General features: G+C 36.4%; 1 protein-coding gene across 10 annotated transcripts in view; it reads right to left on the bottom strand.

The window, feature by feature from the left end:
* LRRC7 (leucine rich repeat containing 7) overlaps positions 1-27,566 on the bottom strand; it is a 533,169-nt gene that overhangs the window by 254,764 nt on the left and 250,839 nt on the right. For all 10 annotated transcript variants that reach the window (XM_032426318.1, XM_032426311.1, XM_032426345.1 and 7 more), the window contains exon 5: positions 13,064-13,142. In XM_032426318.1, the coding sequence (XP_032282209.1) occupies positions 13,064-13,142 (79 nt within the window). The remainder of the gene's footprint in view (positions 1-13,063; positions 13,143-27,566) is intronic.

Genomic DNA, 27,566 nt, shown 5'->3' on the forward strand with positions numbered 1-27,566 from the left:
ACTCTACTCAGCTGCTGACCTTAAAGAAACAAGCTGCCAGGTTGTGAACTGCTTATGGAGAAGGTCAACATGGCTGGGAACTGTACCAGCCTCTAGGATCCAAGCGTGGCCTTGAGCTGACAGCCAGCAAAAAGCTGGGGCTCTCAACTTTATAATAGCAAGTAAATGAATTCTGCCAATAACCTGAATGAACTTGAAAGTAGATTCTTCTTCCATTGAGTCTCCAGATGAGAATACATCTTGACTGATACCTTGATTGTAGCTTGGTGAAACTCTGAGGCAGGGAATCATGCTATTACATACCCAGATTCCTAACCCACAGAAATTGAGAGATAATAAATATGTGTTGTTTGAGCCACTAAACTAATGGTAATTTCTTACATAGCATTAGAAAACTAACACAGATTATGGTATCTGGACCTGGGATTCTGCTGTAATAAGTTCCTAAAAACGTGGAGTGGCTGGTGGTCAAGAGACTTAACAATTGTTGAAGGACATCACAGAAAAAGCTTAGATTTCTTTGTAAAGATTGAAAGTAGAAACCTAAATTTTGAGTAACCTGCTGTGGAGAGCTCAAAAGGAAATGAGGAATGGGTTATTGAAAATTTCCCCAACCTGATAAAAGGCATGAATGAAAAAACAACAAGTAACAATCATACATAATGGTGAAAGTCTGAATGCTTTCTCCCTATGGTGGGAACAAGGCAATGTCTCTTTTAACCTCCTTTATTCAACATTGTACAGGAGGTCCTGTCCAGCACAATAAAGAAATAAAAAGAATAGAAAGAATGAAAGAAAGAAAGAAAGCAAGCAAGAAAGAGAAATAAATAAAAGGCACATAGGTTGAAAATGATGGAAAAAAACCCAAAAAACAAAACTGTCTACATTCATAGGTGCATGATAGTCCACGTAAGAAATAGCCCCAAATCTACAAAATATCTACTAAGTGAATTTAGTGAGATTGCAGGATATACAATTGATAAAGAAAAACTGATTATATTTCTTTTTTTTCTTTAATTTTTTTATTGTTATGTTAATCACCATACATTACATCATTAGTTTTTGATGTAGTGTTCCATGATTCATTGTTTGTGAATAACAACCGGTGCTCCATGCAGAACGTGCCCTCTTTAATACCCATCACCAGACTAACCCATCATCCCAAGCCCCTCCCCTCTAGAACCCTCAGTTTGTTTTTCAGAGTCCATCGTCTCTCATGGTTCGTCTCCCCCTCCGATTTACCCCCTTCATTCTTCCCCTCCTGCTATCTTCTTCTTCTTCTTTTTTTTTTCTTAACATATATTGCATTATTTGTTTCAGAGGTACAGATCTGTGATTCAACAGCCTTGCACAATTCACAGCGCTCACCATAGCACATACCCTCCCCAGTGTCTATCACCCAGCAACCCCATCCCTCCCAACCCACCCCCACTCCAGCAACCCTCAGTTTGTTTCCTGAGATTAAGAATTCCTCATATCAGTGAGGTCATATGATACAAGTATTTCTCTGATTGACTTATTTCGCTCAGCATAACACCTTCCAGTTCCATCCACGTCGTTGCAAATGGCAAGATCTCATTCCTTTTGATGGCTGCATAATATTCCATTGTATATATATACCACCTCTTCTTTATCCATTCATCTGTCAATGGACATCTTGGCTCTTTCCACAGTTTGGCTATTGTGGACATTGCTGCTATAAACATCGGGGTGCACGTACCCTTTCGGATCCCTACATTTGTATCTTTGGGGTAAATACCCAGTAGTGCAATTGCTGGATCGAATGGTAGTTCTATTTTCAACTTTTTGAGTAACCTTCATACTGTTTTCCAGAGTGGTTGCACCAGCTTGCATTCCCACCAACAGTGTAGGAGGGTTCCCCTTTCTTTGCATCCCCGCCAACATCTGTCGTTTCCTGACTTGTTAATTTTAGCCATTCTGACTGGTGTGAGGTGGTATCTCATTGAGGTTTTGATTTGGATTTCCCTGATGCCGAGCGATGTTGAGCACTTTTTCATGTGTCTGTTGGCCATTTGGATGTCTTCTTTGGAAAAATGTCTGTTCATGTCTTCTGCCCATTTCTTGATTGGATTCTTTGTTCTTTGGGTGTTGAGTTTGATAAGTTCTTTATAGATTTTACATACTAGCCCTTTATCGGATATGTCATTTGCAAATATCTTCTCCCATTCTGTCAGTTGTCTTTTGGTTTTGTTGACTGTTTCCTTTGCTTTGCAGAAGCTTTTTATCTTGATGACGTCCCAATAGTTCATTTTTGACCTTGCTTCCCTTGCCTTTGGCGATGTTTCTAGGAAGAAGTTGCTGCAGCTGAGGTCAAAGAGGTTGCTGCCTGTGTTCTCCTTTAGGATTTTGATGGACTCCTGTCTCACATTTAGGTCTTTCAATCATTTTGAGTCTATTTTTGTGTGTGGTGTAAGGAAATGGTCCAGTTTCATTCTTCTGCATGTGGCTATCCAATTTTCCCAACACCATTTGTTGAAGAGACTGTCTTTTTTTCCATTGGACATTCTTTCCTGCTTTGTCCAAGATTAGTTGACAATAGAGTTGAGGGTCCATTTCTGGGCTCTCTATTCTGTTCCATTGATCTATGTGTCTGTTTTTGTGCCAGTACCATACTGTCTTGATGATGACAGCTTTGTAATAGAGCTGGAAGTCCGGAATTGTGATGTCGCCAGCTTTGCTTTTCTTTTTCAACATTCCTTTGGCTATTCGGGTTCTTTTCTGTTTCCATACAAATTTTAGGATTATTTGTTCCATTTCTTTGAAAAAAGTGGATGGTATTTTGATGGGGATTGCACTGAATGTGTAGATTGCTCTAGGTAGCATTGACATCTTCACAATATTTGTTCTTCCAATCCATGAGCACGGAACATTTTCTTTGTGTCTTCCTCAATTTCTTTCATGAGTATTTTATAGTTTTCTGAGTACAGATCCTTTGCCTCTTTGGTTACATTTATTCCTAGGTATCTTATGGTTTTGGCTGCAATTGTAAATGGGATCGACTCGTTAATTTCTCTTTCTTCTGTCTTGTTGTTGGTGTATAGAAATACAAACTGATTTCTGTGCATTGATTTTATATCCTGCCACTTTACTGAATTCCTGTATGAGTTCTAGCAGTTTTGGGGTGGAGTCTTTTGGGTTTTCCACAGAAAGTATCATATCATCTGCAAACAGTGAGAGTTTGACTTCTTCTTTGCTGATTTGGATGCCTTTGATTTCTTTTTGTTGTCTGATTGCTGTGGCTAGGACTTCTAATACTATGTTGAATAGCAGTGGTGATAGTGGACATCCCGGCCGTGTTCCTGACCTTAGGGGGAAAGCTCTCAGTTTTTCCCCATTGAGAATGATATTCACTGTAGGTTTTTCATAGATGGCTTTTATGATATTGAGGTATGTACCCTCTATCCCTACACTCTGAAGAGTTTTGATCAAGAAAGGATGCTGTACTTTGTCAAATGCTTTTTCAGTATCTATTGAGAGGATCATATGGTTCTTGTTCTTTCTTTTATTAATGTATTGTATCACATTGATTGATTTGCGGATGTTGAACCAAACTTGCAGCCCAGGGATAAATCCCACTTGGTCGTGGTGAATAATCCCTTTAATGGACTGTTGGATCCTATTGGCTAGTATTTTGGTTAGAATTTTTGCATCTATGTTCATCAAGGATATTGGTCTGTAATTCTCCTTTTTGATGGGGTCTTTGTCTGGTTCTGGGATCAAGGTAATGGTGGCCTCATAAAACAAGTTTGGAAGTTTTCCTTCCATTTCTATTTTTTGGAACAGTGTCAGAAGAATAGGTATTAATTCTTCTTTAAATGTTTGGTAGAATTCCCCTGGGAAGCCATCTGGCCCTGGGCTTTTGTGTTTTGGGAGATTTTTGATGACTGCTTCAATTTCCTTAGTGGTTATAGGTCTGTTCAGGTTTTCTATTTCTTCCTGCTTCAGTTTTGGTAGTTGATACATCTCTAGGAATGCATCCATTTCTTCCAGATTATCTAATTTGCTGGCATAGAGTTGCTCATAATACGTTCTTATAATTGTTTGTATTTCTTTGGTGTTGGTTGTGATCTCTCCTCTTTCATTCATGATTTTGTTGATTTGGGTCATTTCTCTTTTCTTTTTGATAAGTCTGGCCTGGGGTTCATCAATCTTGTTAATTCTTTCAAAGAATCAGCTCCTAGTTTTGTTGATCTGTTCTACTGTTCTTTTGGTTTCTATTTCATTGATTTCTGCTCTGATCTTTATTATTTCTCTTCTCCTGCTGGGTTTAGGCTTTATTTACTGTTCTTTCTCCAGCTCCTTTAAGTGTAGGGTTACATTGTGTATTTGAGAAAGGCTTTCTTGTTTCTTGAGAAAGGCTTGCATTGCTATATACTTTCCTCTCAGGACTGCCTTTGCTGTATCCCAAAGATTTTGAACAGTTGTGCTTTCATTTTCATTTGTTTCCAGGAACTTTTTAAATTCTTCTTTAATTTCCTGATTAATTTCCTGTCCTTCCTCATCTCTTATTACAGTCCTTGGTTTAAAATCTAATTTGTCCAGGGCGCCTGGGTGGCTCAGTTGGTTAAGCGACTGCCTTCGGCTCAGGTCATGATCCTGGAGTCCCGGGATCGAGTCCCACATCAGGCTCCCTGCTCGGTAGGGAGTCTGCTTCTCCCTCTGACCCTCTCATGCTCTCTCTATCTCATTCTCTCTCTGAAAAAAATAAATAAAAATCTTAAAAAAAATAAAATAAATAAAATCTAATTTGTCTGATATAAGGATTGCCACCCCAGCTTTCTTTTGATGTCCATTAGCAGGGTAAATGGTTTTCCACCCCCTCACTTTCAATCTGGGGGTGTCTTTGGGTCTAAAATGAGTCTCTTGCAGACAGCATATCGATGGGTCTTGTTTTTTAATCCAATCTGATAGCCTGTGTCTTTTGATTGGGGCATTTAGCCCATTTACATTCAAGTAACTATTGAAAGATATGAATTTAGTGCCATTGTATTGCCTGTAAGGTGACTGTTACTGAATATTGTCTGTGTTCCTTTCTGGTCTATGTTGCTTTTAGGCTCTCTCTTTGATTAGAGGACCCCTTTCAATATTTCTTGTAGGGCTGGTTTGGGTTTGCAAATTCTTTTAGTTTTTGTTTGTCCTGGAAGCTTTTTATCTCTCCTTCTGTTTTCAATGACAGCCTAGCTGGATATAGTTTTCTTGGCTACATACTTTTCTCTTTTAGTGCTCTGAATATATCATGCCAGTCCTTTCTAACCTGCCAGGTCTCTGTGGATAGGTCTGTTGCCAATCTAATGTTTCTACCATTGTAGGTTACATGTCTTTTCTCCCGAGCTGCTTTCAGGATTTTCTCTTTGTCTCTGAGACTCGTAAGTTTTACTATTAGATGTCGGGGTGTTGACCTATTTTTATTGATTTTGAGAGGGGTTCTCTGTGCTTCCTGGATTTTGATGCTTGTTTCTTTCCCCAAATTAGGGAAGTTCTGTGCTATAATTTGCTCCAATATACCTTCTGCCCCTCTCTCTCTTTCTTCTTCTTCTGGGATCCCAATTATTCTAATGTTGTTTCGTCTTATGGTATCGTTTATCTCTCGAATTCTGCCCTCATGATCCAGTAGTTGTTTATCTCTCTTTTTCTCAGCTTCTTTATTTTCCATCCTTTGGTCTTCTATATCACTGATTCTTTCTTCTGACTCATTTATTCTAGGAGTTAGCGCACTCATTTTTTATTGCACTTCATTAATAGCCTTTTTGATTTTGACTTGGTTAGATTTTAGTTCTTTTATTTCTCCAGAAAGGGTTTCTCCATTAACTTCCATGCTTTTTTCAAGCCCAGCTAGTATCTTTAAAGTCATGATTCTGAACTCTAGGTCCGACATTGTACTAATGTCCGTATTGAGTAGGTCCCTGGCAGTCAGTATTACCTCTTGTTCTTTTTGTTGACGTGATTTTTTCCATCTTGTCATTTTGTCCAGAGGAGAATAGATGAATGAGAGAACAAAATCCTAACAGGGTAACAACGTCCCCAGAAAATATACTCTAAACAAGTCAGAAAAGACCTGAAGCTGGGGGAAAAGAAAGGGAAAGAAAGAAAAAAGAAAAAGAAAAAAGAAAAAGAAAAGAAAAAGATAAAAACAAACAAAAACAGAACAAAACAAAAAAAACAGAATATGATCAAATATGATCAGGCTGGTGCATAGATCAGTGTCACACACTAGATTTTGGGTGTATTTTGGTCTGTTAGAAGAAGGTGCCTCCCAAAATTTTAAAGAAAGAAAAACTTATATATGTACAAAAATAAGGGTTGATATGATAAGGGATGGAATATGACTATAAAGATGAAAATTATAAAAAATTTTATAAAAGGAATTGATAAGTTGTTTGAAAAAAGAAAGAGGAGGATTTCAAAAAAAAAAAGAAAAAAAAGGGAGAGAATGTGATCAGGCAGGAGAGTAGAACAAACCATACACTAGAGATTTAGGGTATATTTTGATCTGTTAGAAGAAACTATCTCAAAATTTTAAAGAGAGAACAACTTATATATATATGCCAAAAATAAGGGTAACTACTATGAAGGGATAGAATATGACTCTAAAAATGAAAAATAAAAATGTTTTTTAAAAAAGGGATTGATAAGATGTTGGTTGAAAAAGGGAAAAAGAAAAATTCAAAAAAAAAAAAGACAGTTAAAAAAATTAACTTTGAAAGACTAAAGAATCATGGTAAAAAAGCCATGGATTTTATGTGCATTATTCCCCTAGCGCTGGAGTTCTGCCATTCTCATTGATCGGTAAACTTGGTCTTGGCTGGCTTTTCTCGCTGATCTTCTGGGGGAGGGGCCTGTTGCGGTGGTTCCCAAATGTCTTTGCCGGAGGTGTATTGCCCCGCCCTTGCCCGGTCAGGGTTAAGTAATCTGCTCGGGTTTGCTCTCGGGAGCTTTTGTTCCCTGCAAACTTTCTGTACAGCTTTGGAGGACGAGAGTGAAAATGGCGGCCTCCCAATCTCCACCCCGGAGGAGCCGAGAACTCGGGGCCCCACTCCTCAGTGAGCCCCCAGAGAAAAGCTGTCAGTCACTCCCGTCTCCCCAGTCTCCGGCCGCACTCCGTGCTCACCCCGCCTGGGACTGAGCATTTCTATCTCTGGCACCCGACTCGGTGTGGAGTCTCCAAACCCAGCAGATCCCTGTGGTGCACTCCTGCGCCGCTCCTCCTGGGGGAGGAAGGGGAATCTGCCTGGATCTGCCGCTTGTTGGGTCCCTGCTGGAGGAGCAGTGGACCAACTGTGCCGCGGATCACGGTTTATGGCAACCCCGAGTTGAGAGCCTGCGCCTCGGCTCCGCCTCTGCAGCCGGCTTCCCCGCTCCGATACCTGGGAGCTCTGGCGCACTCAGGCACCCCCGGTCTTTCTGTGACCCCGAGGGTCATGAGACCACACTGTCCCACGAGGTTTCCACCCCCCGCTTAGCCACTGGAGCGACGTCCCTCAGCGGAGCAGACTTCTAAAAGTTCCAATTTTGTGCTCCGCGGCTCTATCACTTGCCCAGAAGCAGCCGAGGGAAGACCCCTCCCCCACCATCTTCCCAAATATCGCCTCAGATTCACTTCTCCGCACGTCCTACCTTCCAGAAAGTGGTCGCTTTTCTGTTCAGAGAGTTGTTGCTATTCTTTTCTTCGATCTCCTGTTGAGTTTGTAGGTGTTCAGAATGGTTTGATCCCTATCCAGCTGAATTCCTGAGACCAGAGGAAATCCAGGTCTCCTACTCCTCCGCCATCTTGCTCCGCCCCCCTGATTATATTTCTATATACTAACAATAAAGAATTGAGTAATGGAACAATCTTTTGCAATTGCACAAAAAACATGAAATACTTGGAATAAGATGAATGAATCATATACAAGATTCATATGCTGAAATCTACAAAGCATTGATAAAAGAAATTTTATTTCATTATTATTATTTTAAAGATTTCTACTTATTTACTTGACAGAGAGAGAGCACACTAGGCAGAGCAGCAGGCAGAGGGAGAGGGAGAAGCAAGCTCCCTGCTGAGCAGAGAGCCCAGCAGAGAGCCCGACATCATGCTGGATCCCAGGACCCTGGGATCACGATCCAACCTACAGAGCCACCCAGGCACCCTGATAAAAGAAATTTTAAAAGATATAAGTAACTATAGAGATATACTATTCTCAGGAATAGGAATATTCAATATTTTTGAGATGCTAATTCTGCCCAAATTGATTTATAGATTCAATGTAATCTCTATTAAAATTCCAGATGGATTTTACATTTTTGTAGACAATAGCAAGCTGATTATAAAATTTATATGGAAGGGCGCCTGGGTGGCTCAGTTGGTTAAGCGACTGCCTTCGGCTCAGGTCATGATCCCAGGGTCCTGGGATCGAGTCCCACATCGGGCTCCCGGCTCAGCGGGGAGCCTGCTTCTCCCTCTGACCCTCTCCTCTCTCATGCTGTTTCTCTCTCGCTCGCTCTCTAATAAATAAATAAAAATAAAATAAAATAAAATAAAATTTATATGGAAAAGCAAAAGGTATAGATAGCCCAAATAATTTTGATAAAGAAGAATAAAGTTTAAGGACTCTCATTCCTTGATTGTATGAATTACCATAAAGCTATAGTAATTAAGACAGTATGGAATTGATATAAGAACAGGCATATAGATTAATGTACAAAATGGAAAATTCAGAAATGGATCCAAACACATATGATCAATTGATTTACAAAAAACAGTACTAAGTAATTTTATGAAGAAAGGATAATTTTTTCAACAAATGGTAATGGAATAAATGGATATCCATATGCAAACAAACAAGCTAGCAAACAAGCAGGGGGAGGGAACAGAGGGGAAGGGAGAAGGACAAGTAGACTCTGAGCTGAGCAGGGAGCCAGATGCAGCGCTTGAGCCCACCACCCTGAGATCATGACCTAAGCTGAAATCAAGAGCCTGATGTTCAACTGACTGAGCCATCCAGGTGCCCCTAAAAATTAGCTTTAAATAGATCATAGACATAAGTGTAAAGCCTAAACTTCAAAAGTTCCAGAGGAAAGCATAGGGAAAAATCTTTAAGACTATGAATTTAGTAAAGATCACTTATACAGGAAGAAGCATAAACCAATAAAATAATTTATGATTAAAATCTTCTCTTTGAAAGCCACTATTTTAAAAAGGAGATTTACTTGGGGCACCTGGGTGGCTCAGTTGGTTAAGCGACTGCCTTCGGCTCAGGTCATGATCCCAGGGTCCTGGGATCGAGTCCCACATCGGGCTCCCTGCTCCGCGGGGAGCCTGCTTCTCCCTCTCCCACTCCCCCTGCTTGTGTTCCCTCTCTCGCTGTGTCTCTCTCTGTCAAATAAATAAATAAAATCTTTAAAAAAAATAAAATAAAAATAAAAATAAAAAGGAGATTTACCTCTGAAACAAATAATACAGTATATGTTAAAAAAAGAAGAAGAAGATAGTAGGAAGGGAAAAATGAAGGGCGGAAATTTGGTGGCGGGGGGAGGAACCATGAAAGACTATGGACTCTGAGAAACAAACTGGGGGTTCTGGGGGGGGGGTGGGTTAGCCGGTGATGGGTATTAAAGAGGGCACGTACTGAATGGAGCACTGGGTGTTATACGCAAACAATGAATCATGGAACACTACATCAAAAACTAATGATGTAATGTATGGTGATTAACATAACATAATAAAACTAAAAAAAATATATAAATGAGAAGATAAGTCATAGGAGTAATTATTTGCATACAAATAAAGGACTTTTAGCCAGAATATATAAAGAATTTTTTTTTTAAAAAAAGATTATTTGTGAGAGACAGAGAGAACACAAGCAGGGAGGAGGGGCAGAGGGAGAGGGAGAAGCAGACCTCCCACTGATCATGGAGCCACGTGCGGGGCTTGATCCCAGGACCCTGGGATCATGATCTGAGCCAAAGGCAGAGGCTTAACCAACTGAGCCACCCAGGTACCCCCAGAATTCTTATAATTCAATAATAATAAGAAGAAAAGGCAATAAAAATGAACAAGAGATGTGGGGCATCTGGGTGGTGCAGTTGGTTAGGCATCTGAGTCTTAGCTTCGTTTCAGGTCATGATCTTAGGGTCATGAGATGAGCCCTGAGTCAGGCTCCATGCTGAGCATGGAGTTTGCTTGAGACTCTCCCTCTCCCTCTGCCCCTCTCTCTGGGTGTTCTCTCTCTCTCTAAAATAAATAAATAAATCTTTTAAAAAAAATGAACAAGAGATTTGAACTTTTACTGAAGAAGCAATACAAATTGTAAATAAATACATGAAAATGAAAACATATTACCTGGACATTAAAAATGTAAATTAAAACTACAGTGAAATGCCACAATGAGGTATGTCGGTAAAAATAGAAAAAAAAAAAACCTGATAGCACCAAATTCTTTTTTTTTAATTTATTTATTTGATAGCACAAGCCAGGGGAGCAACAGAGGGAGTGGGAGAAGCAGACTCCCCACTGAGCAGGGAGCCAGACTTGGGGCTCAATCTCAGGACCCCTGGATCACAACCTGAGTTGAAGGCAGACTCTTAACCAACTGAGCCACCCAGGTGCCTCGATAGCACCAAATTCTGACAAAGATGAAGAACAACAGATACTCTAATAAATTGCTGATGGGAAAGACAATGGGGTAGCTGTTTTGGAAAACGGTTTGAAAATTTCTTATAGGTTAAACATACACACATCATACTACCCAGTATACCCCTCCTCCTAGGTGTTTACCCAATAGAAAACATATGCTGAAACAAACATCCTAAATGTCTATCAACTGATGAATAGATAATAAATTGTGGTATTTCCATACAATGGAATATTACCTAGAAATAAAAAGGAATGTAATACCGATTCTTGAACCAATGTGGATAAATCTCAAAATACTGTGTTAAGTGAAAGAAGTCAGACACAAAAGTATGATACCATTTATCTGACATTTTGGAAAAGGCAAAACCATGGGTATAGAAATCAGAGAAGTGGATGATTGAGCTGAGGGAACTTTTTGGGGAGATGGAAATAGTCTATATCTTATTACAGTGGTGGTGCACAACTGTATACATTTGTCAAAATTCACTGAGCCATAAAGCTAAAAGGTGAATTTTACTGTATATGAATTATATCTTAAAAAATCTTTAAAATTAATATACTACTTAAATTGACTTTTGTGTAATTTTTTATGAATTCCCAAACCACTTAATGCTTTCAGTATTAGGCATTTTTAAATGAAATAAGTCATATTCATCTTTTAAAAAGCTAAACGTATGGAAGGAATTCAGAGACACAGCCAATAAAACTATAGTTTTGAAGCTTCATAAAGATATAAATTATCATCTGATTTCCACTCCCAAAGACTTTATCATGATTCCTAAATAAGATGAACTATTAGGATTAAAGAACTAGAAATCAAGACAATTCATCATCTGCCCTGGATTATGACTTAAGTCAAGGATATGGTTGTAGTCCTGATGTGAAAAGTTAGTAATGTCTACTCTTTGTTGAGAGAATCGCATTCTGCTTTAAGAGTTTTGAAAAATACTTTTCACAGTTTTTTTTTTCTCTTCCATATTCTACTTTTGAGGTGGAAAAGTTGTTCTCTTTCAAATACATTTTATTTCTTGATGTTCCACACTTTCTACTAAAGGCCTTAAGTTATTTTACAAACAATTCACTGTAAAGATCTCCATCTAAACTTTATCTCCTTCTTTTATATTCTGTTCCTAGTCTCATCTACAGCCTCTTCTCATGACCCATAGAGAAACAGCCTCTTCTCAACTGTATTGATGAAAAATTTCCCTTCAAACTCCCTTTGATAAATTTCCTTTGTTCTTCAAAAAAACACTCCAGTCATTAAATGCCTTTCCAGTGGACTTCAGTTTTTCCTAGTCTCCCCAGTTTAATATGAACAGATGACTTAAGGTTTTTTCTCAAATCCTACTGTCAGTTTTTGTATAATTATAATATTAGTCTTACTGAGACTCATTATCTGCATCCCAATACCGCTGATTTGTTTCAACCTCTTCCAGATATTGCTGCTACTGTCTTTCCAGGTTTTACGTCCACTTCTATTGTTAAGTGACTTTAACATTCAGATTCGTGACTTATCCAATCCATTCACTCCACTGTTTGTTTTTTTTTTTTTTTAAGATTTTATTTATTTATTTGAAAGAGAGAATGAGATAGAGAGAGAGCATGAGCAGGGGGGAGGGTCAGAGGGAGAAGCAGACTCCCTGCTGAGCGGGGAGCCCAATGCGGGACTCAATCCCGGGACTCCAGGATCATGACCTGAGCCAAAGGCAGTCGCTTAACCAACTGAGCCACCCAGGTGCCTTCACTCCATTGTTTCTTGGCCTATTTGATTGCACAGCACACACCATCCCTATGACATAACTATAATTTGCCAACATTGACATATGCTGGGTCTCATCTTCCCATGGCATTTCTCTACTAACTGATCAAAAGGGGCACCAATGCCCCATTTCTGATCACAACACCTTTACGATCCAAGTCTTCCATTCTGTTATCCTCATAGAATTCTCTTTCCACTCTTCCTTGTACACAAATAGTCCCTTTTTCTGGTTATACTTAATTCATTTTCCAACTGGAACTACATGATCAGCTATTTTCATGCACCTATCAATATCTCAAACTCTTGTACTCTCTTGAACTTTCATTAGATCCTTGATGTTAATTTTCTACCAAGATCATAACTAATAACTGTTTCTTTCATTTCAGTGCTCTTTCATGGAATGTTGCCTGAGAACCACAGAATGATGACATAGTTAACTTCAAAGTAATGCCATCTTGTGCCAATTAGACCTTCATCATTATTCAGCAATGTTTTTAATCATCTTTTGTTAAACTATTCTGATTTGATTATTTTTCCTCATCATTCTATTAAATTGAATTTTAAATGCAGTATTTAAAATTCATTTATTATGTGAATTTTGTTTATCTGGGTACATTATTATCCAATGGAAACATAAATATAAATAAAATGTAATCATTCATACTCACTTAGAAATGGGATTGACACTGGCTTCAATAATTGTTAAACACTTACAGCACTTAATGTTTTCTGGAAATTCTTGTACACCTAAAATGTAAAGAAAAAAAAGCACATGAAAATGTCCCAGCAAAAATTCTTTAAATTACAGTTCTAATATTAAGAATAATTAATTAAAACTATGAATTAACATACAGTATAGATATAGCATCAATACACCATTAGGATAATCATTTAAGTAAGTATAATAATGTAATAATATATTAGTGTTACATAATAATGTTATATAATATATACATATTAAAAATAATATATACATTTTAAAAATAAAATTTAAATTTAAGTAATATTTTATCACAGTAATAGTAGGAAATTGGATATAAAATTGAAGACAATTGTATATTTGGCATGAGATAGATCTTGGCTCTATACTAATTAAAGCAATAAAAATAATTAGGTATTTGGTCATTAAGTGCTGCTACTGGGGGAAGGGGATATCAGCAGATATAAAGAAAACAGATGACAAAATCTTTGTTTCTTTTATTTTATAAGATGGGAAGATTGAACACATGCATGTGAAAAATATCTAAGGATATATCACAAAACCAGTATATATTCCCAAATTAATGTGGGTCTCTAACAAATTTTATGCAGTTCTTCCTTGTTGGCTGCACAGAGTGTAGTTCTGCAACTGCATGAAATGGTGAAGAGGTGAGCAGCTCTTCCTTGGGTCCTCTCTGGAGTCTCTGAGATAGCCAGCCTGGCTCATCGCTCTTGAACTGCTCATCTGCTGTCAAAGTTGTGCTGTAGGCTATGTGACAGAAAAACATAGGTCTTTCTACAAAACTGAAAATCAGTAAGCCACAAACCTAACCCATAAATGTAAGGGTCAGAGAAATAAGAGATGTGGAGGATATTTCAATTGATACAAGTGAATCAAATATAGTAGGTCCTATAAAAGAAGAGAAGGCAGAAATATGAAGTTATCCCTATATGCCTGCAGTACTACCTGCTCTACATTTTTGACATGATTATTAAGGGTGTAAAAATTTCCATAAAGAACTAGTCCTGCTCACTACTTCATATCTGACAAAAGGATAAGAAACATTTTGCAGTAGGTTTTTGTTGAACTTTTTAATGATAGATACACAAGAAAGAAAGCCTTCCACCTTACTAGATTCCATTGACCTAGACGACCATGTCCACAAAACCTCGAAGCCCAGTGAAGCAGCAGGAAGATAGTCAAACCAAGACAGGTCACTTATCCACTGCAAATGAAGGGTATAAAAGACAATACGGGGATGTTTCTCATGTTTTTTCTCCCTACGTGAAATTTCATCAGAAACTATGCTGTCCTAAAGTTATTGCTGAAGTATTTCAGCTTCTTAATAAGAACTGAAGGAAGTGTAAAAGCTGCATTATGTACAAATTGAATAAGAAAAGCCAATTTTCCTTTTTTGGAAAGGCCGTAATACCTACAGATACCTCATTAACTAGACATTAATAAAATGGCAAAGAAGTCAGTAAGTCAATCCTTGAGATGTCCTCAACATTTTCCCTTAGTATTTATATTTACTTTGGATATCAGCAAACAACAGGGGGATAAGACTTCATCTACCCTTTTACCTTTTTCTGTTTGATCAACAATTTGGGCTTATTGCAAACTGGTGTACCTGGTGCCTTATCTCTACAGGTGCTTGCCTTAGGATGAATTTTCCTTAAATTATGTATAAACCAAGACATGGAAACAGAAGCAAATTAAAAAATGATTTTAAGGGGCGCCTGGGTGGCTCAGTCGTTATGCGTCTGCCTTCAGCTCAGGTCATGGTCCCAGGGTCCCAGGATCGAGCCCCACATCGGGCTCCCTGCTCGGCAGGGAGCCTGCTTCTCCCTCTCCCACTCCCCCTGCTTGTGTTCCCTCTCTCGCTGTGTCTCTCTCTGTCAAATAAATAAATAATCTTAAAAAAAAATGATTTTAAGAAAAACACTGTAATTCTTTATCTTCTACTGAGAATGGAATTCCCTGTTGTGTGAAAATACTCCTAAATTATTTGTTTAAAAACTTTTATTATGTTTTTTGCAGTTCAAACTTAAAGTTGTTCAAAGCAGAGCCTACTGAATTAAGATGGAATCCCATCTTCATCACTTACTGGCTGGATAATGTTATGAAAGTCACTTAAATGTTCTTAGTTTCCTACTTTGAAAATTGGTGATTATATGAATGGTTTTAAAGAGAGTTGTGGTGAGGATAGAGAGATAAAGCAGATAAAGTAATTGGCACAAAGTGCTGCATAAATGTTATCTATAATTATTAGAAATACAGTTGACCCTTGAACAACATGGATTTGAACTGTAAGGGTCCACTTATATATGAATTTTTTTCAATAAATACATGCAGTACTGTAAATGTATTTTCTTTATTAACATTTCTCTCACTTATGTGGTTGTAAGAATACAGTATTAATACATTTAATATACAAAATATGTGTTAATTGGCTAATTAATATGCAAAATATGTGAAAAGGCTTCCAGTCAACAGTAGGCTATTAGTAGTTAAGTTTGGGGAGAGTATAAAGTTATATGTGGATTTTCAACTGTGCAGGGGAATGGCACCCATAACCCCTGTGTTATTCAAGGGTCAACAGTAAATAGAAGCAGACTGTCTCAGTCAAGAAAGGAACCAAATATCAAAATGAGCTGGCTTGAGGTAATACATTTGTAAAATTTATCCACCTAAGAGAACAAAGCAAATAAGTAAGAATTAGTGTGCTGAAAGAATTTTCCAATATCTAATCAACATGTATCTGAGATAAATGCTCTAAAACGTTTCCAGGGAAACTTTACCATATGTACTAATATATGGGCCCTAGAGTTTAGGAAAAGTTCTAGAGCGTATCTTTAACTCATAGTTCAATCTAAACATGAAGAGGTAGTTTAGCAAAGAGTTAAAAGCACAGGTTGGAAGCATGAACGAATCTCAGTGTTGTTACTTAACTAGCTATATAATCTTATATGATATAATATTTGAGCATCACTTATTCATTTCTTGTCTAATTCACAGGGTTGATCTGAGTATTCGATGGTAGGAAGATAAAGCAATTAGTATCATGTCTGGCATTTAACAAGTGCCTAATATATACTAGATAAAATTCATGTATTAATAAGAGTTAAGGTAACTTACTCTTCTCTATGCCACTGTATAAAATAACTTAATTCTCTTAATAATCTTGTGAGGAAGATATATTAGGCAATATTATTTTCATTTTATGGATGAAGAACCATGCATTAACAAAGATTAGGTAACTTATATAAATACTAATGGGTGTTTATAGATGAAAGGTAGGAATTAATTCAATTTTTTAACACTATATCTTTTATTCCTTTTTACTTCATTATGTTCCTTCCTATTAAAATTATAACAGATTTGATTATAGAATCCACACCTTTATCAACCAGTCTTTGTGATTGATCTGTCTGGTCCTCTGAAACAGTGTTTTCAATTTATAAAAAAGGTTATATTTGTGATATGTGCATATACATATATATGTACACACACACATTTTCTAACATGAACTTTGTTTTGATTTTCAAATATATTCATCCAGAAATAGAGGGATACATACTCTCCACTTTAACAATATATCTATTTTAACCATTTTTACTTGTGATAACTGTAGGAAATGGGGGGGCTCAAGCATACTTAGACCATTACAATTCAAGTTCTACTCCCTGTTTTTCAGTTGAGACAACACATAAGCTTTCTAACACAGGCCTATAAGGAACTCTCTTCCAAGGGTATTAAGAGTTCACTTTTGGGAATCCTGGAGGTTCAAGCTCATTATATTTAGACAAGATTCAAACCTAGGCTGAAAAAACAATGAGAACTGTACTCTAAAATAATTACATGGCAAAATATAGTCAAAATGGTGTATTTAGTTTTTAAAATGGACTATTGTTCTATTCACAAATAACTGATAATACCAATAAATGTTTATTGTCTCAATTAAGACACTATGGTAATATTTTCCCAATATGTTCACTTCAGTAACCATACCACAGAACTATTTTGAGTATGTTCACAGAAATACTGTCAAATGAGAAATGACATTTCTGCATCCTGAACTTAAAACAGAAACAAAACTTTTAATGTAATGGAATTAACCAAAGTTGCATTAACAGAATATTAATACCTTGAAGTAGAAAAGATATAATTGACTACTTTATCTGATTCTTTGCCCTTCCTTTTTAAAAAGAAATTAGATTGAAAAAGTTCCTGCTCGACTTTCAGTTATTCAAGAACTTATCCACTTTGTGGATTATTCATTCTTGTTCTCTTTCCTGCTTCCTCCATTTGACCATTACACATCTCCATCATTCTTGCAGAGGGTGTGCAGAAGAAGGGAAAGAGGAGAATTCTGAAATCAATCAAATATGGGTCTTTCCTGCCTAGCATGGTAGAAGTTGAAAAATCATAGCTAAGTTTAGATTTTAGATTATCTGTTTGTTTTTATTTGGACTATCTTATCTATTTCTAATGCAGATGACTAAGTCTTGACAGAATGATCTTAAACCTGTAAATATAATATAGATTTCAACTTTAGTTATAAAAAAATTATTGGTGTCAAAATAAAAAAACAAAACTAAATTGTCATTAAAATCTTGGGTTAGGCTTTAAGTTGGTTTTAAGTTGATATTGAAGTATGAAAGCAAATGTTTTTCCCCATGAAATAGATAAGTATGGAGTCTAAGTGAAGCAAACAATTTTGTCATTATCAAACATGGAGCCTAACAATAATAATAGCAACATTGATCCTTATGATCATAAATGAAAGGCAAACCAGAATGTAAGACGTTTATATAATATATAAACTGTTTTTAACTCTTATTTTCTGAGTATATTTATTTAATGTTACAATTTTTACCTGACCTCATCCACCCTCTCACCTAAATCCTCAGTCTAAATATCATCCATACAAATACATTTAAATTCTATCATCTGCATGAAAATTTATTCAACTAATTTAGTCCATGTCGCTCTCTCCTCTTAACACCTAGCATTTTAGATTATACTATGTCTGAAATTAAATAACACTAAGAGATGAGACATAGTACTTGCTTATAAGTTGAGGAGTCACTGGTTTACCATCTTATTATATATAGTTTTCTGATATTTGAGTCACTAACTAATTATAATGTCCCTGAGAGAAAAGGGCCATTCATATATTTGACAAATATTTGAGTACCTACTCTGTTAGGAACTGTACTAAACATTGGGGATACAGCATGACAAAGATGGATACATTCACTTCATTTGCAGAGCTTGTATTCTAGCAGAGGAATTTGTACAATAAAACATAGTGATAATTAATATAAATATATAAAATTATAGAGTATCTTAGCAATAAGAAGCACTATGGGAAAAGATATTTAGAGCATAATGAAGAAGGATCAGAAACACCTGGGAATTTTAGGAACACCTGAGTGGCTTAGTCGGTTAAGTGTCTGCCTTTGGCTCAGGTCATGATCCCAGGACCCTGGGATCAAGTCCCACATCGGGCTCCTTGATCAGCGGGGAGCCTGCTTCTCCCTCTGCCTGCCGCTCCCCCTGCTTGTGCTCTCTCACTCTCTCTCTGACAAATAAATAAAATCTTAAAAAAAAGAAAAAAAAAAAAGAAGAAACACCTGGGAATTTTGAAGTTAACTAGGGTGATTAGGGTAAGCCTCATTATTGGTTAGGAAGATGGCATTTGAGCAAGGACTTGAAGAAGGTGAGAGAGATAGAGAAACAGATGTCTGGATGTCTGAAACTAGAAAGTAAGAAAGTTCCAGGCACAAGGAATAGACAGTGAAGATACTATAAAGCCTGAGTATGCCCGGTGTATTCTAAAAAAAAAGCAAGGAGTCCAGAATGGTTAAAATACAGCAAAGAAGAGAAAAGTAGCAAAAAATTAAGTCAGAGAGGTAATAGGGGTGTGTATGTGGGGGGTAAGATGAGGGTATCTACTCATATGGGGCTTCTCAAGCCATTGCAAGGACTTTGGTTCTTACTCTAAATGAAATAAAGAAACATTGAAGGACATAAGTATAATTTGGTCTGATTTATAATTTAAGAGGATCACTCTGGTCCCTGAGAAGGGTGGCCTTTCTAGGAGGAAGGCCAACTGGAGGCTTTTGTAAGTAAAGCATGAAAAGAATTGATGGTGGTTTACTCTGGGTGAGAGTAGTGGAAGGAGTGAGAAGTAAATGGGATCTGGATGTATTTTGAATGTAAGACCAATAAGATTTCCTGATACATTAGATCTGGAGTATGAAAGAAAAAAGGGAATCAAGGATGACTCTAGGATTTTTTTGGCCCAAGCAACTTGAATGAAGGGGTTGCCTTTAATTTAGATTACAAGTATTTCAATATGTGAAATAGCTGTTGAAGATAGAGTCCACTTTTGGACATGTATAATTTGAGATGTCTGTTAGACTTCTAAGAGGACATGTCAGGTAGGTATTTGTTTATGAACCTAGAGTTTAGGAGAGAGGTCAAGACTGTAGGTCAAAATATTGGGGATTCATTATTATATAGATAGTATTTAAACCATGAGACAAAATGTGAACACCAATGATGTAAGATAATGAAGAAAGGAGGACCAAGAACTGAAGCATAAAGGACTCCAAAATGAGGATAGGGAGAATCAGCATACGAGATTGAACAAAGTCAATCAGACAGATGGGACAAAAAATAGTGAGTATTGACTCCTAAAAGCCAAATGAAGTAAATGTGTCGAGTAGGAAGAAGTGATCAGTTGTTTGAAATGATGCTGATAGGTCAAATGAAATGATGGCCAAAGACTGCCTATGGATTTAGTAATGCAGAGATCAGGGTGCCCTGACTGAAATGATTTTGGAGAAGTAGTGGGCTTAAAGACTAGAATGGTTTAAGAGAGATGAGGGGAAAGAAATTATAGATACAACTTTTGCTGCAAGGGGGAAGGGGACATTCAGGAAAGAGGAGCCAAGAAGCTTTCTTTAGAATGGAAAAAATAACAGCATGTGTGTACACTGATTAGAGTCAACAGGCAGAGTAGAAAATCTTAATGAATTAATAGAAAGCAAGAATTGCTGGAGTGATATCCATGAGTAGGCAAGAGAGGGTGGTTATTCAGTGGAGAGACTGGCTCCAGGGAGGAACAGGAATAGTCCATCTGTACTAACAGGCAGGAATCAGAGACTATGGGTACAGATGCTTGTGGATGGGTAGATATGATGGTAAGGGTCTGGGGAAGTTATCATCTGAGAGCTTTAATTTTTTTCAGTAGAGTAGAATCAGTAGCCACAGAGATGGGAGAGAAGATGTGGGAGTTTGAAGGCAGAGGAGAACAAATGAAATAATCACCAGAAGAGGAGAGTCAGTGGACTAGGGAAGTATAACATGACTTTGGGGAAGTGTTAAGTTTGCACTTCAGATTTTTGATCATGAATTTAAGTGATATCGGTCAGTGTGATTGAGTGGTTTTTCCAGATCCTTTTAGCAATAGGTAGAGAATTGGATTCAGCCAGGATTGTCATTTTACTGAGCAAGCAGAGTGATATGAAAGGGGAAGGGGCGTCAAGGGTGTCATGTGATGAGACCACAGAATTCAAGCCATGCAAAGAGGGCAAAAGAAAACAAACAAAAAAGGCAAGGTTGGAAGGATACGTCAGAATATTAATAGATTGGTGGTTCTGATAGGGTTAAATGATGATTGGAGTTGTATAAGAAAGTGATCTGATCTGAAGGGGCACATGCACCCCAACGTTTATAGCAGCAATGTCCACAATAGCCAAACTATGGAAAGAGCCTAGATGTCCATCAACAGATGAATAGATAAAGAAGATGTGGTATAGATATATACAATGTAATATTATGCAGCCAACAAAAAATGAAATCTTGCCATTTGCAACAACATGGATGGAACTAGAGGGTATTATGCTAAGCGAAATAAGTCAATCAGAGAAAGATAAGTATCATATGATCTCACTGATATGATGATTTTGAGAAACAAGACAGAGGATCATAAGGGAGGGGAGGGAAAAATGAAACAAGATGAAACCAGAGAGGGAGATAAACCATAAGAGGCTCTTAATCTCAGGGAACAAACTGAGGGTTGCTGGAGTGGAGGGGGGTGGGAGGGATGGGGTGGCTGGGTGATGGGCGCTGGGAAGGGTATGTACTATGGTGTGTGCTGTGAATTATGTAAGACTGATGAATCACAGACCTGTACCCCTGAAACAAATAATACATTATATGTTAATAAAAAAATTTAAAAAAAGAGAAAGTGATCTGAAAAGAGGTTGGAGTCGGAGAATGAGATTCTTCAGTTGACATTCAATTTCTTGATATTCCTGACAGTCCCTTGATCAGACCGAGGAAAACAATGAAAACTCAGCAAGTGTGTATTAAATTGGATCTAATTATATTTTCACATCAATACCTTGAAGAAATGAACTAAAAGACTTTAGAAATATGGAAAGAAATACTTGATTTTAGTACAGAAGCTTAGGATTCAAAGGTATCTCTTTCTAGTCAAACATAATATAAAAGACTTCCTACAAATACCAAATTTTGAATGAGTTAGTGCTCTCTCAAATGCATTAAAATTTATGTTTATTACTTATAAATTTTGTATGAATCAGTACACATAATAGTTGTGGATAGTGCGTGTTGACAAGCTTATTTTCCGAATTTCACAGATATCATCAGTCCAAATGGTTCATTCTGGGATATAAGTGCCATTAGCCAATAAAAGACAAAAACAAAATGTTATATCTTGTATAAAATAAAGGAGGAAATATGTTTATGAGATTTTAATATTTTCATCTAATATTGTATTTTCATTGTGATACTGATTTTTATTTTTATTTTTCAATTTTGAGAAAGCAGGCAGGCTATTTGTATATCTAGTAAATTGGATTAGGTGTAGGAGCAGAAAAAAAATGGAACTTATTGAGAAAATGTTATAAGCACTTTGCTTTATTTCATCTTCACAACAATTTTTTAAAGTGGTTTATTACTCCCATTTAACTAATGGAGAAACTGAGTCTCAGAGGCTAGCCAGAATTTGAAACCATCCAACCCTATTCCAAATACTATCAAATTTTACCTGTTAAGCTGCCTCCATCAAATCTAGAATTTAAACTACTTTGGGGTGTAAGTCTTAGCTACCCAAGATTGGCAATGTAGCATTTATAACAGAGCACCATATGTTGCATTTGTTCCATACGTACTCTCTAGGTCAAATACAAACAACCCCAGCTTTCTGGAACTGAGTTTAGTGCACACTCAATATTGACTACATAGCATTTTTACATGGGGCACTGTAAACTGCATTTGTTCTATAATTACCTTTAGTCAAATTTCAGATGGTATCAACTTCCTGAAACTTTGAGTGTAGTTGTCAGGAATAAAGTTCCTTATTTCTGAATTTAATATATCTGCAACAAGTGCTAAAACCTAGTTCAGAATGTTTGTATTCTTTATATACTGTTCAACTGATATTTATTAGAGGGAATAGGTAGGGGCTACTCAAAATAGGCAGGGTATCAGTATGAATAAATTATAACTGATGTCTAATAATAGAAGGGGTGATGGGAAACACTACTAAGTTAGTTACTAACAGAACTCTTCAAGTCTATCATTCTTATCTTGTGTAGAGGTAAGTAGCTACACATACTAAAAAAAAATTCAGTAAGATAGCTCATGATGAACTTGAGTCAACCTGGAAAAGTTAAATTGCATTAATTACACCAATTTAAAGAAGATAATGCAATACGAAACACTCTTGGAACAATTTCCAACCAGAATCATTAAAATAAAATATTTTGATATGTAAAAGGGTAAATTATAATTTTATTTTGGAAAATTAGTTTGTGTATAAACCTGCATTCCCCGAAGATATTTGGTAAGTGAGGCAATACTCCACTGAGTAAGAAGTAATGATTATAGAGAGATTTCAGAGGGAGCAACCTATTGCATATGAGAAAGCAAAAGCATTCAGCAATTAGGTTATTAAAATTGGGAGAAAATGTACAGGTCAGTTACATCTTAAAAGAAAGAGAGAGAAAAAAACAAGAAAACTAAACAGACTGGAATGGTTTGCTTTACCTCTAACCACCCTAGTGAAGAGAATCAAGAACTCAGTAGGAACGTAAGCAAGGAGAATCAAAAGGTCTCCTGCAAGACTCTGCCTATTTTAGTGGCATTATAAAGAGAAAAACCAAATGCAGGTAAGGTAATCAATAATTTAAGATAGTCATGCAATTGATTCTACCTTAAAGATATGTCTGGCAAAAATTTTGAGAAGTCTTTGTGACTTTGACCAACAATAAGTTGATTCACAGAGGAATCAATCTAACTTAGACAAAATGAGTTGAAAAGTGATACCTGATTGCCTCTCTCCCTTTCTCTCTCTACTTCAAAAACAAACATTTATAATAGTAAAAAGAACTGTTTAATAATCTTACTTCATATTTGACCAATGAATTTTTCCTTCATTAGCAATCAACCACTTTATTGAGCACTTACTACGCCTGCATATTGATAGTGGCTATTGAGAATCTAGAAACAGTGTATGATGCAGCAGTTCTTGTTCTCAAGGAGTTTATGCTGACGCTGGGAGGGAGTACAGAGTAGTAGGGAGAGGGCTCACATGCTTCATTACCAGTTCGATTTTGTTCTCTTACAATTTTCCAGAATTTACAGAGACACAGAAGACAGGTTAATAATCACTCAGCTCAGAAAAGGCTCTGCTGTTACTTAAGGAAAAGTTATCAGTTCAGATGACGGAGCTCAGAACACACCTCAGAAGGATGAGGGTGTGAGGGCAGTTCCTTTTTTAAAATATATATTTAGTTATATTACCAGATTGTAAACTCCATCCCCTGAGGAGTAAGTGCTAGTGATACACATAAACATTGCTTATTGATTTTATTTCTTGATGAAATAAAAAAAAAAAGTTAAAACTCCTGGCATCAGGCTGAGAAGGTGGCAAGAGAACAGACCTGGTATTTGTTGCCATCATATTCTCTAATGGAAATACAGGGAGTCAATCCTCAGTTTATTTCAACACTGTAATCTTGGGTAGAAGTGGACTCTATAGAAAGGAAAGGTAGTAAGGGAAGTGCTAGTGATTTGCAGATAAATAAGCTGGTAAGAGTGTTGTAAGGGAGACATTTAATAGGGCAAAATACTAAGCTTTACTCTAAACAAATGGTCTAATGATTTGCCAGACACGAAAAAGCATATTTATTGTTAATTGATAACAACTGCATGGTAACATCTTCTCCCCAGCTCACATAAGGTGACCCAAAATAGATTTCCCTAAGAATTTATATACATACTACTAGAGTCTCTGTTTCTCTTATGCTCAAATTTTTAAAGATTTTTATCATTTAATTGGTTATTCATATCTTCTTTTTCTAGAGTGTTTGAGAGAAAATCCCTCTCCTCACTGAAATTTGAGGATATTATTTGTCAGTGTTTTGCATGCATTGGGGAAAGGGTGGAATAACTGGCAAGTTAGTAAAACACATAATAATGCCTTCAACTCGGATTGCCTTTCATTTTAACTAACAATAGTGATTTTGCCCACTATGATGCTGTTCAAATCTGTTCTTGTACAGAAATAAGTTTTAGAGGATGAGAGAAAAATCACTTAATTGCTGCAGAATTAAGAAGGGCTTTCATTTTAATTCATTTTCATTAAAGTCCTTAAATTATAGTATCAGTCTCTCTGAAGCTATGACAAATCAACAATCAGACTTAAAACTGAACCACTGCCTAATTAAACCTTATCATTCATTGTCTTGCTTTATCATATAAAACAATTTACTCTATTATGACTATGTATCAGCTCTACAAACAGGCATAGGCTATTTATTCAGAGATCACAATATCATAAAATGCATTTGTCTCTGATAGACATAGGATTTTTATTTTACTATTGAATTAAGATCTGAGGAATAAATGATAAAAGACCCATTGGCATGGAAAGTGATTCATTTACCCATGGGTTGCTGCATGTAAATCTGGTAACAGAAAGACTTAAGAGAGGAAGGGTGATTTACATGCAGCATGAATGTTTCTTTATTGTCTCTCATCTCTCTCTGTCTCTTTCTCTCTATGTACCTATATATCTTATGTAATTGTATATTGTAGTATTAGTAGATCTTTAGTGTGTACTCAATAACCAGACGATGTGTATTTCTATTTTTTTTATTACAAGCAAAAGGGAATATTTTAAAAATTAACAATATACTTGGCCACAATGTAAAAGTCAATAAATAATGAGAAATCAGTAGCATCCAGACCATGTAGTCTGCAATATAGTTCAATAAAAATAAGGTGATGATTGAAAAAGCCCCAAATATATTAGAACACTAAAAGCAACTGAGTAAACCCTAAGAAAGTAGAAGGAACGTAATAAAAATTGCTGCAGTAGGAAGTAGAAAAGTAAAAATTAACGATGGAAAATAAACCAACTAATAGAGAGACTAACAAGCTTTATTAGAAAGATTAGTAAAGTAGAAAAACTTCTGGCAGGATGGATGATAGAAAAAGGAAAAAACAGATGGCATGAGTAAACAACATCAGAAGTAGAAAGGAAGAAATAGGCACAGATATGGCACAGATCTATAAAATGCATAAGAGAAGCCTATGGGCAATGTGTGACAATAAAATTGAATATCTAAATGATGGAATAGGTGATTTCCTAGGAAAGTATAACTTTTGAAAAAGTGACATAAAAGATATGAAGGTATAAGGATGGGAAAGAAAAAAACTGTCATATGCAGAAAATATAATTTTTTACATAGAAATTCTGAAGAATCTAGTGGTCATTATTCAGCACCATGGCTGAATATAAGATCAAGAAATCAAAATTAGTAATGTTTCCATATAACATCAGCTAAAATTTTAAAAAGTACTTAAAAAATGAACACAATATAAAACTAATAAACTGCTTAGAAATAACTTTAATAAAATGTGTTCAAGGGTCTCTTGAAGGAAATCACAAAACCTTATTGGAAGATACAAAATAAGACCTAAATAAAGGTTAATAGCATATCCATAGATTAAACAATTAATTCTCTTTGTGTAAAAGGGGTCAGGAATATTTCTCAGAATAAATGATATCTGAAATGTCTTTCAAAGGTGACGAGGACTCTGGTTGAGGAGGTATAGCTGTGAAGAGGAAGGAATATTTTGGGCAGAGAAAATAGTATTGTTCCTTGTGTCACAAGTAACCAGCCTGATGCATTTGGGAACAATTTGGCATTACCTGAGAATGAAATGAAAGGGGATATGAGTTGGTTGGAGCTGTGGTTAGAGAGGTAGATGAAAGCTATTCATACAAATTGTGTAGATATCTTCTCTGTATACAATAGTTCACTTAAATAAAAAGCTTTTAATGTAAAAGAGTATTTTTGAATTATGGAGGGAAAATGGTGAATCAGGATGTCAGGTGGCAGAAATGGATATGAAAAGTAAAGATTTGGGGCCACATGGACCATCAAGATCAGATGTAACCTCAGCCTCCAAGTGAATTAGTTTCATCATAAAAGGTCACTTATCAAATTCAAGGATATTTCAAGCAAATTTTTGCCTAGATTGACTAGTACTTGAGTGAGTCCCTGCCTCAAAATTAAACATTCTACTGTCGGTATCTAAATGCCAATACAGATTACATTCACTCATACCTTGACTCCTCCACCAGGACTATTCCAACCTTGTCAATTGTGACGCTGACACTGCACTTATTTTTTCCTATCTACTCTTTCTTCCCTTGACAGATTCCCAAAGGATATATTATGCTCTTTAAGTAACTGTCTAGGTCTCTGCCACAGAATTCAGGGACAGCTTTTGTAGGTGTAATTTTGTGAAAGGACTGATATGTCAAAATCTTTTACTTTTTGCATAACTTCCATCAATGGCTGATATATCATCATGTTCATCAAAACTTTGTACTATACTATCTTTGCAGATTTCTTCACTATGTCTAGCATGTATTTTTGCATAAATATTTCCAGAATACAGAGACCATAAGCACAGCAAAAACTTCCTAAATAATATTCACAAGGACTTCTAAGGATGCTCACACACTTCTTTCTGAATCAAAATAGTGTAACTTGCAATTCACTTCCTGGCAACAAAAATTTCTTGATGTAAGAGTGCAACTAGGAGATTATTATAAAATAACATGTTTCTTAGGAGTTTTGTGTTTATATTTGGGGATGATTTTTTTTCTAATCCTCTTGAAAAAAATAGATATTTATTTACTCAGACTACTCAGCTAAACCTGCCTGAAGGCCAAGGGATGTGTTATTTTTGGCCATATGATATCTCTCAGAATTGTAATTTGAAATTGATGTGTGAATGTATTTAAGTATATAAGCAATATAAGTACAGAAGTATCTACGCACACAAATATGTGGCCTATAAATCTATTCTTAAAAGAATAAAAGTAGACAATGTCATCTTTCAGTGCACCT

Source organism: Phoca vitulina, unplaced genomic scaffold (genome assembly GCF_004348235.1).
Source record: "Phoca vitulina isolate PV1807 unplaced genomic scaffold, GSC_HSeal_1.0 scaffold2, whole genome shotgun sequence".
Classification (NCBI taxonomy): domain Eukaryota; kingdom Metazoa; phylum Chordata; class Mammalia; order Carnivora; family Phocidae; genus Phoca; species Phoca vitulina.